This window comes from Pongo pygmaeus, chromosome 15 (assembly GCF_028885625.2).
Source record: "Pongo pygmaeus isolate AG05252 chromosome 15, NHGRI_mPonPyg2-v2.0_pri, whole genome shotgun sequence".
Classification (NCBI taxonomy): Eukaryota; Metazoa; Chordata; class Mammalia; order Primates; family Hominidae; genus Pongo; species Pongo pygmaeus.
The window spans coordinates 77582659-77602507 of NC_072388.2; the positions used below are offsets into that span (position 1 = coordinate 77582659).

At 39.7% G+C, this 19849-nt stretch overlaps 1 protein-coding gene across 16 annotated transcripts in view; it reads left to right on the top strand.

Annotated features, from left to right (window-relative positions):
* NRXN3 (neurexin 3) overlaps positions 1-19849 on the top strand; it is a 1699552-nt gene that overhangs the window by 466645 nt on the left and 1213058 nt on the right. For 10 of the 16 annotated variants that reach the window (XR_008493626.2, XR_008493627.2, XM_054448166.2 and 7 more), the window contains exons 5-7: positions 13369-13670; positions 17519-17542; positions 19408-19569. Coding sequence is in view for 13 of the 16 variants with exons in the window: in XM_054448166.2 (XP_054304141.2) it covers positions 13369-13670; positions 17519-17542; positions 19408-19569 (488 nt within the window). In the remaining 3 variants the exon portion in view is untranslated. The remainder of the gene's footprint in view (positions 1-13368; positions 13671-17518; positions 17543-19407; positions 19570-19849) is intronic. The other 6 variants (XR_008493628.2, XM_054448164.2, XM_054448165.2 and 3 more) reach the window with 1 other exon arrangement.

Here is a 19849-nt window from a genome sequence, read left to right on the forward strand (position 1 = left end):
ACAATCCCTGAGCATATTTCTGACCTTAGCCCTCTGGTGTCATAGCTCTGATTCTAGCTGTTTGGCCATAGATGGGATTGTTGGGGTGTTGCAGCATCTGTAAATGGTTAAAGGAGCATTAGAGTCAATGTATCAGGCTCACGCCTGTAATCCCAGCACTTTGGAGGCTGAGGTGGGACGATCAGGAGGATCAGGTCAGGAGATCAAGACCATCCTGGCTAATTTGGTGAAACCCTGTCTCTACTAAAAAAATACAAAAAATTAGCCGGGCGTGGTGGTGGGTGCCTGTAGTCCCACCTACTCAGGAGGCTGGAGCAGGAGAATGGCGTGAACCCAGGAGGCGGAGCTTGCAGTGAGCCGAGATTGCGCCACTGCACTCCAGCCTGGGCGACAGAGTGAAACTCCATCTCAAAAAAAAAGTGGATTTCCTTATTTATGTTCTCATAATTAAGATTATTTTAGCATTTGTATCATGTACTGAATATACACAATTCCCATGATTTTTTCCTATTGTTTTATGATCTGTATTTATATCCCAAAGTATATGGTTAATACCTCTAAGTATTTGCTGAAAATCTAGCCTTGTTGAGCAGATAGAGGTTCCTTTAGCAGCTGCTGAAGGGTGCTTATACTTTACAAAATCAGATAATGTATGTGAAAGTGGTTTGGAATATGTGACATGCTATGCAAACGTGTATTTTTTTTTTTTAAAGAAATGAATAGCTCGTCTCCCACAGGCATATTATTGACACGGATCTTTGCAAAAGATACACAAACCTAAATAGGAAGCAGCATGATCTAATGGAAAGCGTATAGTCTTTGGAGGTTAACACTGGCTTGTATTTTGGATTTGCTTCCAACTAGAAATATTAGAAAGATTTAGTCTCTTTTGAGCCTTAGTTTTATCATCTGAAAAATGGGCTAGTAAAACTTCATTTCACAGGGCTTTTGTGAGGGATAAATAAGAAATATACCAAGTATCCTAATGAAAAGTTCTCATTTTAGATGAAATATGAGCATGTAGATATGCTATCTCTATTTATAATTCATTTGTTCTGTGTTGTTTTGAACTCTTGTAACTTTAGATCACTAAAACAGGTTAATTCTTGTCAAATGCTATGTATATTGTGTTTGCTTCATTGGAGTATAATACAGGTTCAATAAATGTTAATTTCCTGTTCTTTGTATGCTATAGCAAAAATAAAAAAACTTCTGATGCTTAAAAAGACTGGTAATAGTTGGCCGGGAGCAGTGGCTCACACATGTAATCCCAACACTTTGGGAGGCGGAGATGGGCGGATCATGAGGTCAGGAGATTGAGACCATCCTGGCTAACACGGTGAAACCCCGTCTCTACTAAAAATTAAAAAAAAAAAATTAGCCGGGTGTGGTGGCAGGTGCCTGTAGTCCCAGCTACTCGGGAGGCTGAGGCAGGAGAATGACATGAACCCGGGAGGCAGAGCTTGCAGTGAGCCAAGATAGCACCACTGTACTCCAGCCTGGGCTACGGAGCGAGACTCTGTCAAAAAAAAAAAAAGATTGGTAATAGGCTGAAATGAAGAAATGACAAAAATGAAATAAATACTTTCTTCTAGTTTTATGCACAGTATTAGTACTATAATTGAATATGCAGTCACTAAAGATTTTCTTCTTTATTTAGGTTTCTTGAATCAGGTCACTGATTTTTAAGTCTGTGTCCATTTTAAAGAACTCTCCCTCCCCACTCCCCTTCAACATATCCCATCCTCTTTCACCTCTCCATTCAGATTCTTTCATTTAATTATTTCAGACCCTGGGAATTAGCAGTCCCTTCTTGAAAGCATTGGAATGGGGCAGTTTTAATTTTTATTAGTATCAGCTTCCTCCTCCTCACTGCCATATTTACTTCTTTGGGAGGAAAAGGAAGTGCATATGTAGCTATAAAAGAAGACATAGCCCCAGTTTCTAGGATTTGTATCTCCACATTGGCAAATTTTCCCAGTCTGTGTCTCCGAACAGGGTTTTAATCACCTGGGCTCTTGTCCTTGGCACTGACAGCTTTAAGAGTACTGCAGAAATGGTAAATTAACCACATTTAACAAAATAGAAAGTTTTCATTGTGTCATAAAAAGCCTTATTGATCTTGTTCAGGCATTGACTCCAGGTCCTTTTAACAAGCCACTCTGTCTAGACTTGCAGGCTAGAGCCCACAGTGCTAACAAAGGAGGAGCTGGGCTGCCCTCCCTCCCCCTGCAGGGGAAGGCTAAGAGGATGGGCACAGATTCAGGCTTCTCAATGGGGATTTCCTTAAAGAACTAGCATGATTTTATTCTGCTGTGGAAAGGAAAAGCATTTAGGAGGCCTGTGGCAGATGTACCTGTCACTTATTCCAGACTCCAGCCTTGTTTGACTCTCTGTATCTGCTGTGGAACTACCCCATCGTAACAGATTAACATGTCTTCCATATCCCTCAGCTTCCAGCAACATTTCCTCCTGTTGCCCTTAGGAAGGTAGGCTGAACTCTGATGCCAAGGCACTGAGCAGTGGGTCTTCAGAAAGAGCGTGGAAAGCAACGATGGGGCAGGAGGAGGAATTGGCAACTTTAGAATCACTGTGACCAACTCAACTTCATTTCAATTCAATTCCGCAGGTCTTTACTTAACAAATTCTGGGTAAACAGGAGATTTTGAAAAGGCAAGAAAAATTGCTGCTCACAGCGTATGGTTAAAAAGTTGACATCCATAAATCAAATAACCAAAGAATCATTCAAGATTTATTGGGCGGTTAGATGTTTTATTGGCAGTAGAGATTTAACTTTTCAAAAAATGATGAAGTATTTCAAACATAAAACATGTAGAACCTATAGTAGAGGATATTGCAAACATTGCTTTACCCATCACTCAGATTGAACAAATCTTAATGTTCTGCCATTTTTGCTTTATATCTTTTTGTAAAGACTTAGTCATGTTCGAATACCTCCCTGGTTCCATTTATTCTCTTCCTCCTCCAAAGTAACCACTATCTGAAGTTGATGGGGAGATTTTCTGTATACATATTTCTTATTCCTGTTACATATGAATAGAGACATAGTATCAAACAATTAATGATCACTGTATAGCTATATGTGTGTATGTGTATATATATATAAATTAGTGGAGGTCAATTTTATCAGCCCCTCATCATTTATATTCATTATTCTCTATATATTCTGGGCTGAAGGAAGGACATGTTAAGTAAAATTCTTTAATACCTTATAGTTCCCTGTTCATCACCCAAGCAAAACTTGGTACCACCTCTAGATCCCACTTTCCTATTTTAGAATCAGAAACCATTTGGCTCCTAAAATATTTGTAGGAAGTTTCACATAATATCTGATTGTCTTGTTTTCTCTAGATACTTAAAGGTGGGGAGTTTTACCGAAAATATAATTTAATTGCAGATTTATTTAGGCAGGAAGTAGATTACATTGTCTTCTAAGATTTCTTCTGATACTATGGTGATAATTGTTACAGAGAATTCTTGTTTTCCTCTTGGACTAAAGAGATATTTGATAGAAATAAACATTTTAAAGTTCATATGGTAAAAAAATCATACTTATTGCTTTGAAATATCTAAATATCTGTATGAGTTTTCCCAAATTCTGTAAACCTTCATGACTTCTATATTATTTTCTAAACATGTGTGTGTGAATATAGTGAGTATCTAATTTTGGTAGCAATTAGGGTTGATATGTGTGCTACTGTATATAAAAAACATTTCAGATGCTCTACTTCAGGCTCTAGATTCATTGTGGAGATTTTTCATTATTATTAATTTTGTTTGTATCAAAATTATACAAAAATATACAGTGTTACTAGGGACACAGACCTCTCCTCTCCAGCTCTGTGTCCCTCCTAACATTTTTGTCTTTATGAAGTCCACACAATGTAGTGTGACAGCATGGCATTTGCTATTCCAGTATCATCACCTTGGTTATTGAGTACTTTTGATGATTCTTTTTGGTCTTGGCCAAGGGTGAAAGGATATGTATGTTTGTGAGTATGTGTATATTCTACAATTTTTTTTGGTTCAAAAACTTCAAAATTCAATGTGAAACTTATTTGTAGGAAGTCAATTCTGGTTAAGTTCTCCACCATCCTAATTACTCATATACTCTGTATAACTTCAAGAAATGTGTTTTTAGGAAACACTGTGGGCTAGAGCTGGCTTTGACATTATTGATATATTTTCTTGTCATTGAACTCACGTGGCTCCAGATGTGCCTATTATCCCTCCAGTCATAGTGAAAGCAACCCAAGGACCAGTTTGATATCCTGAATTTCCCCTGATACCTTTATTTCAGTGCCTATTTCAATATCTGTTGATCGCTGAGGTGACAACCATAACATTTCCCTCTGATTTCTGAACTGATTGTGTAATAGACGTAAGAGTCAAATCATAATTGTGTCAAGGATCCAAATATCAGTTCTATTGCTGGTAGAGTTAGAGGATGTGGCTTTTACTGCAGTAAAATTTGGCTTCTTTATAATTTTTCCCTTGAATTAAACTCACCTACTCAGCAACAGGTGGAAGAGCCAGAAAACTGCAGGCCTTCTTCCATAAGGGCAGAGTTTACTGTGATAAGGATTACTGCATGGGACGGCCTAAAGGAGAACTCACAAGCCTTGTAGAAAGAAATAGAGTAAAAGGCAGGTCACCTGGGAATAGTGACTATCTATGGAGGAAACGTAGAACTAGGGTATCAGACCCTTACTACAGCACCAAGCAGATGAATCACTGCAGGAGAATGAATAAAGGAGACATGGTCAAAGTGTTACTCCAAAATTATTCCTGGGGAATGGGGAGGAAATGTTCTCATGGAGTCATGAGGGCAGGGAAATGGATTCCTCTCTGTAAGATGGAGTGCGCTATTTGTGTTCAATGCTTGTTTGATTGACTGACCCATAATTAAAATGAGAAACGAATACTGAAAGAAGCATAATTACAGTTTTGCTTACATGGATCTGGTGGTTGACGGAAAGTAAAATGTACAGTACATTACGTAAATTATTGTAAGTGGGAAGACAGGCATGTGCAATACAATTGGCTCAGGTTGTGTATTTTTATTTATTTATTTATTTTAGCAATATCCATCCTATCTTAGAAATGTCTCCTGGATCCCTATATTACATAAATTATTATAAGTGGGAAGACAGGCAGTACAATTTTGTGCAGTACAATTGGCAAACAATTGGCTCATGTCTTGTGTTTTTTTTATTTTTTATTTCTTAGCAATATCCATCCTATCTTAGAAATGTCTCCTGGCTCCCTCTTCACCTCTCTAGCCATTTGTCCACCCACTGGACACCTGGTACAATACAAGTATAATTGTGCCACACATTAGCTGAATTTCTTCTCTGCTAATTCCCCATCCCCAGTGCTCAAGAATGTTGTAGAGAAGGCCCCAGTCTGCATCTTGAACCTATACACGTGTCCATTGCGCTAGCCACCTGGCACTTTTCACCTTCTCCTAAATACTCTGTGCTCTTCTAATGACCACACCAATGGATATGCTGTTTCTTCTAATTAGCATTTCATTCCTCCCTTTGTAGGTAAACTCCTATTCATAACTGAAGATACATTTTAAATATGACCTCCTGTATGGAACCTTCTCTTATGCCCAGGGTCAGTTATTCCCTCTTCTGTGTGCCTATATCACCTACCAAACACTTACTACACTGGTAATTATTTGCTTGTGCATGCCTTCTCAACAACAACGATAGCTAACACTTCTATGGCTGGGAACTGGGCCAAGAACTTTATTGTATTCCTGCCTGTCAGCAACTCTATGAAATATGTACTATGGTTATTCCCATTTTGTAGATTAGGGAAAGAAGGGTTAGAGAAGTTAAGTAATAAGCTAGAGTTCCATAGATTTAGATAAGTTTCAGAGCTGGGTGTCAAACCCGCGTCTGTTTGATTCAAAGCTTTTATCATTACAGTTCATAACATAAGTCCACTGTTCAACCAGGCAGAGTGCCCTGTTAACATGAATCTGTTGTCAGGGCCTGGCACATAGCAGGCATTCAAAATCTTTTAGCTTTACAATTTCTTTTTTTCTGTAAAATGTCAGCTAATGATTTATACTTACAAGGTTGCCATGTGACTTAAGTGCATTCAGCACTGAACACATTACCTGGTGCATAGTAGGCACCTGTGAATCTTTACTTTTTAAGTGAATAAACAAAAATGTAACTTTTATTGTAATGCAGTTGACAGCAATTCAGGCTTTAGGATACCATTAGCTTTCTAGTGATTTCAGTGAAGCGTGGTTTTCCAGGCCATTCTTCTGTGGACGGAGGCAGCTTCCCTCACCAAGATGCTGGCTGTTTATTTTCCAAGTGACAAGTTGATTTACTATTTTCCTTCTCATCACTTTCAAGAAGCATCTGCAGGCTAGTGAGTGACCCAGGCAGTGTGGAAAAGTCTATTTATTTCTCTGCTGCATCTTTCCTACAGAGTCTGAGGATAAGGGTTGGAAATGGCCTCAGGAGGTCAGATTTCCTGTGTATTTTCTTTTGTAGTGCAGGATTGCTCAGGGCGACACAATTTCCTGTCTGCTGGTACACTCTGCTTTTAAAATACCTGTGTGATGGGATGTGGCAGGTAAAGGATTTTGTTGTTTGTCCTTGGGGGATAGCTCTGCAGCTTGATCTCTCTTAATGCTTTCTTTGGCCCTAAAATACATTGTAAGGGAAATGAGACAGGGAGAGCCAAGAGTGCAGTTCACTTGTGCAGTCTTTTGCCTTTTAACACAATCATTCTGTTCCTCCCTAAATTCTAGCAGGAAATGTCATTAAGTGTACAATAGAATTCACTCCACTAAAAGGATTTCTACCTTCCCCTCATTTTTGCAAATATGATCATCTCACAGCTCAGCAGATAACTTGGATTTCTGCTCACAGCTTCCTAAGAGGCTCGTAGAGGTAGGTGTTCCTGTTGAGTGTATTGGATTCTTAGCAGGTTGGATAGTAAGGAAACAGACTTGTAGAGGAATGAACTCATACTTGCCTTGTTTTTTTGCCAGCAAAATACTCAAATTGCTGTTTTAGCTCAATATACCTTTCAGCACTGAGGGTATATGCAGCCCCTCCATCCCCCAGGAATGAGTAGAACTGTGCAGTCGTGGACTTATTCCCTAGACGTTTCTTTCTGCAGTTGCGTACACTTTTGCCTTGGACCCATTACTTCTTTTGTCATTACTGAGACTTCTTTGCCTGGAAAGCACTGGCCAAAATTGGGTGATCTGTGAGTTCACGACTTGAGAACCTCCAACCTCTGATTGCAGTTGCACTGATGGAGAAGGCACAATATAGCCCCTGCTGGGTTTGTCTTCACAGAGAATAAATGAGTTCACAGGCTGGCCACAAGACCACAGGCCATCTCTTTGCCAGCAGGCAAGGCAATAGTAGCCCATGTGTTTTTGTGCCTCATTAGTTTCCAGGTGGGCCAGGCCAGGATGGGCAGCCAGGTTATCTTTGCATGAATACAGACTGAAGTACTGCACTGAGCTGCTGTACGAGACCAATTTGAAGGACAAAGGCTGCATGCTACAATGAGAACAATTTCGCTGTGTCTCTGAGGCTCATCATCAGGAAGCTGGCTCCCACTCCTTTTCTGGAGCTCAGCAGGTGTTCTTCAAATGACCACTGGCTACAGCCACTTCAGAGGGGTCAGCATTTTAACGGGCTCTTCTAAGTATCTAAAAATTCCATTTCTAAGGCTCTCTGTTGGAGGTAAAGAGTGTTATCTTCTCAGATTGGCTTTTTTCAGCTTGGTGCTAAGAATTTGGAAAGAAAGTCAACGTACTCCCCTATTTGCCTGCTTGGTTTCCTGCTGCCTACCAGGGCTCTTATCTACCATTGTCAGTAGTTTTACCTTTCAACAGGTTGAACTTTATGCAGCTGCAGAGTATTAGATATAGGGTGCTAGGCATCTGCTTTGGGAATCTGAGTTCCTGGCAAAGTAGTGGTATGGTGTAGCAGCAAAAGCAAAGGAATGAAAATCATAGCGTTACAGTTTTGGAAATGGCACTCCGTAGTACCTTGTATGACCCCTGTAAACTCTGTGTGTCTCTATTTCCTCACATTGGTGTAATCATAGTAAAATGACCTCACAGAGCACTGAGAGAATACAAATAATGATTAAGAAGGTATTTGGAAATCCATGACACGTCTAGATGCATGTAAATACCTGCTTGCAAATGGCCCTAGAATCCTTCTTTATCAATGCCTGACATGTTTTCATTTTCAGTCCTTTCTTGACTAATTCTTTGTCTTTTTCTGCCAAATTTTGCCTTTGGTCTTAGGCTTTCCAATGATTGCACTTGGATCTTAAGTATCCACACTTTGGTTTCCTCCTGTGTTCTCTGGCTTGCTGGTGCCGCTGCCTCTCTTAGGTTGTTCTGCTAGGAACTTCTGCCTACATTCTTGCCCAGTGAAGTGCAAACCTCACTATATCCAGGAACTATATAAACATCTAGGCTTAACCAGTTCCAGGCAACCCCTGAAAAAGTAGTTCAAGTGTATTTCTAAAAGATTATGCAATCTCTTAAAAATACAGGTTGAATCCTTCTATCCCTCTCAGTAAAATTATGCAATGGTTCCCCATAACTTATAGAAGTTCAAATTTTTTGCCCTTAAAGCCCGGTTTGGGTTTTTAAGACACCAAGCCATTAGGAATGGCAGGCCTAATTAAACAGTTATACGCATTTTTCCCACACTTCTTAGATTGCACAGTAATAAAATATAACACTAAGTATTTTAATCTGCTTTGGAATTTCTCAGAGAAATAGAGTGATTATTATATAAATTATAAGTTGGGGGTGTCTTTTAGGGGGAAAGGAGTGAAGAACAGAATTAAGTAAATGCTTATTAATACTAAGTATATATCAGTATTGAATTAACCAGCCATTTGAAAATCAGTACTTTATATATCTTATACAAACTGATTTAAAATCTTGAGTTATACAAATCTAGATTGCATCTAGTGTTTAATCAATTGGACGCTTACGAATAATGGATAAATGATTTGTTGTCATACACAGTTGAGCTTTGCTTTTCATGCAGTGAGAATAACACTTGTCATTTTTACACTTATGCAATTGATTGTAAACTTTGGGATGATATAATTTAAATGGATCTAAACAGTCCATTAGCTATGTCAGTGCCTCCTCTCTTGCCAAGCTGTAGTTTTATGCTAAGCTGTTGTGTACTGTGTTACATAATCCCCTGCATTCATTTTCTCCACCTATTTAGCTTGAATAAATACAAGGTGACTGCATTGTCTCTTCAACCTCCTTCTCAGTATAAACACCAAGTATAAAAAACAGATTTTTGGGTGTTATTTTGTTTTTTCTAATGGAGGATTCAAAAGATTGAATAAGGTTAGAAATGCATGTTTGTCACTATTTGGTTTTGCCCCTTTTAGTTACCCTTACTGTCAACTTAGTATGGTTTTCAAGGTGATAAGAGAGTGGTTGAGTCTCAGCTACTGGAAGGAAATTAAGATAGATTGGAGGTCTTAGAAGAAAAATCATGTCAGTTGTGCAAGTGTACAAAACACTGATTTCTTCAAGGTCCTCATTTTTTTCTCCTCCTTTCTAGCCCTCGATTTGCTCTTTTAAAGACTGGGTTATCGGGAGGCGGAGCTTGCAGTGAGTCGAGATCGCGCCACTGCACTCCAGCCTGGGCGACAGAGCGAGACTCCGTCTCAAAAAAAAAAAAAAGACTGGGTTATGCATTGCTAGTGCCTCTTACCCCACAACATGTAGGGGAAGATTATTCCATCACTTGAAAATGATATAAATTTGCTTATGTAGGATACGATTCAGAGAGAAGCTTTCAGTTGTCTATTGTTTGTTGACCAATGGAGGAGATACCCCAACAGGGTAATGCTGATCTTGGTAGCCTCCTCTGACTCAGGGAAGAGGTAAACTGAGAAAATTCTTCGTTGGATGAAAAGATTGGAAAGGTTGTGAATGGTTACAGCAATTTCTGTTAAATATTTGCAAAGGAAGGCACTTGGCCACATAAAATCTTCGTCGGTATATTTGCGTGGAGATTAGCATAAATATGCATGTGATTTGCATACGCCTTTTCTTCCTCACGTTGGTTTTAGTTCTTATTTATTTATGGTGATATTCTCTTCTCTACACTGATGCCATTTTTTCCCCTATGGCCTCCCACATAAAAGAAGTGTTTTTGCTTTAAATACAGATCTAGGGGCTGAAAGGGAAACATTTCTTTTGGTGAATGAGTGATTCATGTATGGTGAGAGGAATTGGTTTCTGGCTCAATTTATTCAAAGTTTGGAATGGTTTGTCAGTCAATGCACAGTCCATGGAATCATCTGTGGCCTTTGACAAGACAAGTAGGAGCATCTGGAATATCCAGAGTGGTGGGCAAAGGGAAGGTAATGAATATTTAGACTAAGAAAAGCCCAGACGTGTCCCAAGCCCAGAGTACCACAAACTCACCGTGTTGTCTTGGGCAACTCACTTATTTCTAGTCATCAATTTCTTCCTTAATAAAATAAGGGCATTTAATCAGGCCATCTCTAAAATCCCTTGTAGCTCTAAAATTTATTATTTTGACAGACTCCTTGCTCTAATTATATAAAAAATATTAAGCACCATGTAGCACGTTAAATAATATCTGGTGCCTTGCTGTTCTGTGTCAAACTTTTCCTGTTTGAAGGGTACTGGATGATTAATTTAAGCTTCTCTTTATAGGCACTACTTTCCTTGCTCATTTATCTCAGTTCAGTGGGCACACAAGGTATAACTTAAATGTTTATAGAAGACACCCATTAATATACCACTTGTAGTGCCAAGGACATGCACAGTATTTGGCTCTGTGGACATCCATGTCTGTAGAAAAAGAGCTTAATTGTGATAACGCCGTTTGATTTGTCACCTTCTACTCTAGATCAGGGTCACCTCCAGGTCTCCTGAGCAGGGGCTCGTCCAATTGCATTTTAACAAAGACGCTTCTTCAGAAATGAAGGGAGAGATAATGACAATAGACAGTACACTTGGGGATTGGATAGATCTACTTCAAACATGCAGACAGTGTTGAATTTCTGCTTTATTATTTTTGGGGGGCTATTTCTGCTAAAATCCAGCATGAGTTATGGGCTAACTACTTATACATGTGCAAGCTACCCTGTGAGCATTTATAGGTGAACAGGTCTCTTTTGCTTATACCAGTGTGTGTGCAAGCAGACATGTGCAGGTAGATACATATGACTGGGCTGCTGTGAAACACACAAGAGAAACTTGATCTCTTCTTTAACTCCCTGGAGTATGAAGCTGAGGTTGATGTTTTAATGATGTCATAATGCTAAGATTAATTTAACAATATGTAGTGGGTAGTAGTCTCTTCATATTATAAAATATCTTCTTTTTACAGCTCTTACTGTATGATGAGAAAATATTTATTTTGCCTAAGAAATTTACCTGGGGCTGTGATGGTTAATACAGATCTGAGTTGAAGCGGACTTGGCTTTGGTTAATAAACCTGGAGTGTAGTTCTAGGAGGGAAAATAGAATTCTCTCAACCTTATTTTGTAGCCTACAATCTTTAGAGGGAAACTGTGTATCTCAACTATTGTTGCCATTTTCTTTTAGTAGTGAGGTGCTTTTGATAGCTTTTGACAAACTCTGGTATGAAGTAGACCATTCTAAGTAAGGCTATCTGGCAAGAAGACAAATGGAAGGTCATAACACCGTGTGTCAAAATTATAGATCGAATCAACAAATAATTAAATAAAATACGTTTCACCCTCTTACATTGACAAATATACCTTTATAACTACTTGGAAAGCCAGGCTGAAATTTAGAATTTTTGGATTCCTTGGAGTTCTGCATTGGGAAATAGCAGCACAAGGGGAACCAGCCAACCCCTGATCCTCAGCCCATGGTCTACTCCCTTCTCTTCCCACCTTTGGCTTTGTCCTGTATCATGAAGGGTCTGGTATGAATGCATGTGGTTGTCCCAGCCTAATGGACAAGCCCTATCCACATCTCTGCAAATAGTCTCCCATGGCTACTCCTCAGACCTTGCAATATGTATGGTTTGCCTTTAGAAAGATGGATCCAGGGCTGGGCGCAGTGGCTTATGCCTGTAATCCTAACACTTTGGGAGGCCAAGGCAGGCAGATCACAAAGTCAAGAGATCGAGACCATCCTGCCCAACATGGTGAAACCCTGTCTCTACTAAAAATAGAAAAATTAGTCGGGAGTGATGTTGCACACCTGTAGTCCTAGCTACTTGGGAGGCTGAGGCAGGAGAATCGCTTGAACCCAGGAGGCGGAGCTTGCAGTGAGCCGATATCACACCACTGCACTCCAGCCTGGTGACAGAGCAAGACTCAAAAAAAAAAGGAAATAAAAAGAAAAAGAAAAAAGAAAGATGGATCCAGGGAAGAGGGCTGCACAAGCCCTGAAAAAGAGGCTTAAGGCTTTTTGGGTGGGCAATTTATAGGGTCCCAGTCTATGAAATATTGTCTTGAAAGAGAATATGGGCTCCAGTAGAATGCGATCTTGGCCCCATGGAACTCTAGTTCTGTGGGGAAGGATAGTTCTGTGGGGAAGAAGAGAATGCCATACTGGCCCTGTGGAGCCCTAGTTCTGTGACCATAGGATAGTCCAACCAGGGTCATCTAAAACAGGATACACTAGAGCAGAGAGTCTTGAGTTTAACAGTGGTATTGCTGTCTTATCAAAACATATCAAATTAATTATCTTCCCCTCTCCTTACCTGCTGTATCACCTGCTCAGGTCCAACCTCCTACTTAACAACCCAGCCATGTTCCACGGGGCTTAGGACTGTACTATAGAAACCAAAGTTAGCTGAGTTATTGACAGATGAAAATCAGAGCCAGATCTTTCAGGGTAATTTATTTTTAGTTATTGGTCAATAAAAGCTACCTGGAGCTAAAGAGTCCTTTGTCAGAACAGTCAATTATCCATTCTAAACCAGGTCTTCTACAAGCATTTAAAAGCAATTCCTGAAGCAAAAGCAACTTGAGCCTCACTTGGTCATTTTGCATGAAACCTCCCTTTAGGTTTTTCTTTGAGAAAATTTGAAGGAAAGGCAGCAATCTCTTTTGCACTATCTTGTTTTGTCTTCTACCCTCGTGTGGACACGTCGTTTCTCTGCAGTCACCCCTGCTGCTAGTTTCCCTGGTATTTCAATATATGACTTGCAGAAGAATTGAAGGGAGTGCTGTATTGGTATCAGCACAAGAATGGGGCAGTGCCCCTGCGGTGTGTTCTCTTTGGTATTTGCATAGATCTGACTCTTGCCAGATAAGTGTTGATTGCTTTCCTCTTTTCTTTTCCCATAGCTCGAGAGGAGAATGTGGCCACTTTCCGAGGCTCAGAGTATTTGTGCTACGACCTGTCTCAGAACCCGATCCAGAGCAGCAGTGATGAAATTACCCTCTCCTTTAAGACCTGGCAGCGTAACGGCCTCATCCTGCACACGGGCAAGTCGGCTGACTATGTCAACCTGGCTCTGAAGGATGGTGCGGTCTCCTTGGTCATTAACCTGGGGTCTGGGGCCTTTGAGGCCATTGTGGAGCCAGTGAATGGAAAATTCAACGACAACGCCTGGCATGATGTCAAAGTGACACGCAACCTCCGGCAGGTAATGGCTGAGGGGAGAGAATGCCTGGAAGGCTCGTCTTAGTTGGCTGGGTAGTACGTTTGTGAAGCAGGTGATGGGTGTGAGGTGGAGATGGGTAGAGATTCAGGGATGGAGGTGTTAACGTCTAACTTTCTCCTAGTCTTTGCAATTTCACATGGAAAATTATTAAAATATGTTTCTCTGCATACTTCAATTCTCCCTCTGTGCTTGCTATTTAAGAAAAAAAAAACAACTCAGTTGTATAGATAATAAAAGTTATAAGTACTTTCATTCCTTTTATTCTGCTTTCCTTTTATCGTTTTCTTAATTACATTTGAATCTTATCGTATTATTGTTAAATTCAATTAGGGATGGCATTTTGTTTCTGCAGCCTAGTAGATTTTCCTCATTCTTTGAATATATGTTTTTCTTTTCAATTAAGTTAGCCATTGCCACAATGCCATAATTTTAATTCCTTCCAGAAAAAGTCTTCCTTTTCCTCTTTTAATTTACTACCCTTTCCCAACTATTTTTTTCTTTTATGTTAACCTCTAGCTTTGGAATTAATTAGCTGGGATCTTTCTGAATTCCTCTGTTTCTCTGTTCTTGATGCGGTGGTCCTACTCTATTGCCCCTGTCTCTCCCTCCAAGACTCTTCAGTTGACTGGGAGGCCTGGAAAGTGGAAGGACCCAAATAAAAAAGTCAACTTTGGAGCAGCCTTTCCTGGTTCTGTCCGTGCTTGGGAACTCCCATCGCTTGCCGATTTTAAGCAGGCACCTCCGTCAGGTGACAACATTCTCAGAAAGCCTTAGCCAAGTGAAGTTGTTTTCAATTTCATGACTAATAATAATGATAACAATAATAATACCTCATCAGCTCACATCAGTAAAAGAAAACCATTTCCTACAAAAATCAAAGTCTGTGTTGAGACCGCCTTTTCCAGGTTGCCATTTTCACTTGGTTTTTCTATTTGCGAATCTGTCGTTAAACCCAGTTGGATGGCATCCAGGCTTTATTAAACAGAAAACACTGTACTTTCTGAAGTGCTTATCAAAAAGTGCTTACCAAATTTTCTTCTGCCATATGATTGATTTAATGCCTTCTAATGTCAATGTGAAAGCGTAAGAAATGATAGGTGTTTGTCTACATTTTCTGTTTGATAAAAGTGTAACTCCTTACTAATACTAAACAAATGGTATAGACTGGCACACATTTGAAACACATTTCCACACTTAGGTATGTCAAGGAAGCCATCCTGTTGGGAGATTATATTTATCTCAGGTAAAAATGCCAAATGACACAAGACTTAGAGTCCCCAGTCATCTTGAAATTCATGAATCTGATATTTTTGAATCATTGTTCTATGTTTTTCCTCCAAGGCCAAAGAACCCTATTGCTAATATCTTCTTTCATCATTCCCCATCCATACTTACCCAGGAGAGAAAGTCTCAACTGTCAAGAGAACCCAAATCAAATATCCATTTGCTAACCCATAAGGGCTTGTTACATGAGGGCTGCAGAGACTAGACCTAAAAGTGAAATACAACCTTTTGCTAGTTTTGATTGGCAGGTACAAAACAACATGCTTTAGGCACTAATCGGTGGAGGGGAGACTTTCCATGTACCTCAGAGCACAATCGGTTCATGATTCTCACCAATTTGTTTCTCTACTGCTCTCCCACCACCCTTCCTTGCCATTCTGGAATGATTCCAATTCTCCTGTGAAAGGTTTATTTCTGTTTCTACTAAAAACACTTTTCTAAAATAGTATCAGGCCCACTTAAGTCCTTTAAATGGAGAGAGGATAAACCAAACTGTAATTCAAATATTGTTTGTGCTGTTTTAATCAGAGCAGCTAGAGGAAAACCACCCTGGATGTTTTTCTTGCCCCTGCCCTTCGTGTTCTAAGGCCCAACTCTGCTCTGTGCCCTTGGGCAAGCCATTTGACCTTTCTCCACCACAGTCTCCATTTGCAAAATGGTGATTACAGTCTTCCGCAGCCATGTGTGGTGGCTAAATATGCAAAGCACCTTATGTTCCAGAAGGATTATGAGCTCATCCATGGTCTGGGTATAGACGTGCTGTGACGTGCACATGATCTACAGGCTGAGCATTCTGTTTCAAAGGTGACTGCATCTATCTGGTGCCAAGGATGCAGCTAAGTGCAATTCTCTGTTCTAGACAGGGATACAGAGGCCCTACAGTATTGGGGGTATTTCTTGGCAGAGGGAGTATTAATCTTCTGTGAGAAAATGAACCTAAAATTGAACCTCATTGAAATTCTGACTAAATTTTGCATCCAAATGCAATTTATTGAAAGAGGAAAATCTCTGAAAAGCAAAGTTGATTTTGCAAATGCAATTATTTTAATGTGAATAATATAAGATTATTATTTTGCCCATTAAAATAATATTTATAACATCTATTTGAGTTCCCTAGGATACATTTGAATGGTGGGACCTTCCTGTCTATTTCAATTAAACTATAAATAGCTCCATAAATATTTTACAACAAACTTATAGCAGCCTTATTCATATTTTTGGTAAGATTCAATGGCTTTTATGAGAAAAATTCACCTGAGTAAAGTTTACCTGGGCTTTCCCAGAGTACTTATTACCAAATGGAGCAGAACTCTCCCCTCATTTCTTCCTTCATGATCATCTATTCATGGTTTTGCCTTTAAGCCAGGTCAGGACAAAGGCCAGGTATTTTATTATGTCTTACAATTAAAGGAAGGAATGTGGACTACCTGTATCTGTTGCAAATTATAACTGGGATTAGGGACCAAGGTAGTGAGGAATTTGTGTGTTTGTATGTGGTAGTGGGGTGGTAATTGGTCCTTGACCTTGCCTGAGTCCAAGGTCATGGCCATAACTTTCATTGCTTTACCTCTATGTGTTAACTTTTGTTAAACCACAAACACAAAACTGAGGTTACCAGTCTTCCAGTCTTCCAGAGGGCTTTTCTAATCATGTTTAACCTGCCAGTCTTCCCTGCTATCCATACGATAAATTACATAAAAGCTTGAAAAGCATTGTTCAAGAGGAATTGGGGGAGAGAGATTCCAAAGCATTCTGGCCAAGTAAACAAATTAATGACCTGATTGAGTAATAAAGAAGATTCTAACTTTTTTTGATACATTCTATTAATTGTAAACGGAAAGAAAAATGTTTCTCTCTGGTTGCACACATCCGCAAAAATCAAATAGGCTGTAGATGTTTAATTATCTATGGAAACCTACAGTGCACTACATAAGGCAGACTTTCTATGCTAGGTTTGATCTGTAAATGTTTTAAGTTTTTTCCTTTTTGGGAGGATGTCATGATCATTTATCCATATTGTAGTCATAGTCAGATGTGAAAAAAATAAACCCCAAAATATCTGTATTTCAGTTCTTTGTATCTGTTTATCTACATGTGGAATGGTACCTGTTGGGGGTCTTTCCTTTTGGAAGAGGTGGAATGGGTTTGTGTTAGAGGGTGGGAAGGGAGTGGGCGGTGTCCGTTCAGAAGAGCCCTTGGGAAGTAAGTATGGTGCTAATTCTAACGGATGAGGTCTGGTCTGAGAAAGATTTGGAAGAAGCAGGGAGCTGCAATGGCATGTAGACTGCAGCTCCTTTTCTGGCTGTGCCCCAGGTGGCATGGTTTTCCATAGAGTCCTGGTCTCATTGTCTTCCCCCCACTCTCTTTTTCTGTGTCGGGTGCCTTTTTTTTGAGAAACTAACACAAGATCATTCATGCAATGTGTCATTTTACTAACCGACTAATGTACTAACACCCTAACGACTCATCTTTGTTTTTAGTTTTTTTAATTAACAATCGTTCTGTTCACAATTTTTAATTTCCTTTCTTCCCCCTTCTCCGCAAAGCACTCAGGCATCGGACACGCTATGGTAAACAAACTACATTGTCTGGTAGATATCATTCTTATTGTCTCTTTTTTTGGGTTTGCCGTGTGTTGCCCCCCTTTTCCTCTCCAACCCCCCCTTTTATCCTCTTTAGACTCATTTCTTCTTTTAAGATTTTGTTGAATTAAATGCAAGCCTTTCTTTTTCTAAAAAAAAATGGAAGGGGATGCACTTGTCCTAAAAATGATATTTTATTGAATTTTGTGGGGAAGGTTTCCTTTTCTCTAGTTTTCAATTTTTTCCCCCCAAAAAAGCCTTTTTTTTTTTAATCTCCATTTGGCCAAATTTGTTTTGTTTTGTTTTCTTATTTTACCACTTGCAAGTTACATACTAGAGACAATAGAGATTTATAGTGAGAACTTCCTTCTTCTGTGCCTTCCTCTCCCTCGCACTCTTCCTCTGTTCTTTTTTTCTCCTTTCCCACTCCTTAGTCCCTTTTCTCTTTCCCTTTTATGTGGCCACCACTGCCACAGGTGATCTGGGGAGGAAAGTACTCAACTTCCTAGACTCTTTCTTACCCTTCTTTTACCTTACTTCCCTACCGTGGCCAAAAGGATATCCACCAATTATGTTCTCCATACAAACTCTGCATGGCATGTTCCTGTCTCGTGAATTTTCCTACCTGCATCAGAATTTGTTTCCTCATTTTCCTCCTCATTACTAACAACCTACCAACCATCAACCCAATTTCACTTTCTTCTCTTTTATTTTTCCCCACTCTTCATTCTCCTTTCATCTTTCATATATTTTGGGGTTGGGTTTGGACTTTTTCTTTTCTTTTCTTTTCTTTTATTTAGTAAGGGAGGTGGCAGGCAGAGAAAAGACTACCTTTTAGTTTTGAATGCTTTTTTTTTCACTTCCATCTTGTTCTTCAGTTTGTTCAATGCATGTAAGTGTGAAGTGGATTTTGATTCTTTCCCTGATTTCTCCCCACCCTTTCCCTGTTTTGTTTCTCTTCCGCCTTCTCTCTTGGTTCCAGATAATTTCTGCATGGGTATATCGGCATATGGTGTGTGCATGCTTTGAGGCCCCATCGTTTCTCTCTGCCCTCTGCTCCTTTCATGGATGTTGGGTAAAAGGGTGCTATTTCTTTTCTGTGGGCATTATTATTTTTATTTTTTGGTTATTATTCCTCATCATTCCTTTTGTTGTTGTTATTAGAGTTGCCTTTTTGGTTTGGGTCATTTCTTCTCTTGGAGGTGGTGATGGGAGCCAAGGGAGGGTAGGGATTGGTGTCCTGGGGCAGTCCATGGCATGTATCATCCATGACCATATCAGAATCAAGACCCTTCTCCTTCCCTCCATGAATGCATGTTTGTCAGTGTGGTGTGAGCCAAAAAAATATTAATAACAATAAAGATAAAAGAAAAGAAAAAAGAAAAGAAAAGAAAAAAGGAAAAATAAAACCATCAACAACCAAAGACCAACCCCTAACAAACTTCATCATCAAATGTCTTCTTTGCTGTTTTTCACTACCACCATGAATAACAATCATGTAAGAAATAAACAATCATTTTAGCAATGAACTGAGACAAGTGATATCGTCTGAGGATGGTTCCATTTTCTAGCCTGACTGTGTAAAGATTGCAATGGGTAGAACAAGGTGCCCAGCTTGGAAATTCTAACAAAGTCTTCCATGAGTCTGCAGGGAAATACTGAAGGCTTGAGACCCAGGGAGGCAGACCAGAAAATGGAACTTGGCTGCACATACCAAAATCAAATCAAATTAGAAAGTATACTTCATGAAAATCTTAATGAAAGTGATGCCACAAATAGGGGAAGCCACTGGGTTATGATAGGATCATAAGGTCATTGTTGGGATTTTTTTTGTCCCTATGTCCCTCCACCAGGTGACAATCTCTGTGGATGGCATTCTTACCACGACGGGCTACACTCAAGAGGACTATACCATGCTGGGCTCAGACGACTTCTTCTATGTGGGAGGAAGCCCAAGTACCGCTGACTTGCCTGGCTCCCCTGTCAGCAACAACTTCATGGGCTGCCTTAAAGAGGTAAAGTTCACCCAGTTCTATTTAATGCACCATGTGATTGTTTCATTTATAAACAAATGACATGTCTAAATCAATGACTGGATCTGTCCTGAAATCTATGAGATGGTAGATTGCAGCAGAAACAACACTGGACTTGGAAGTAGGTGTCCTGCGTTTTCATTCCTGCTTAAGCTGGTTGCATGACTTGGGGTTTGTTACTTTAGTACTGTATTAGTCCGTTTTCATGCTGCTGATAAAGACATACCCAAGACTGGGTAATTTATAAAGAAAAGAGGTTTAA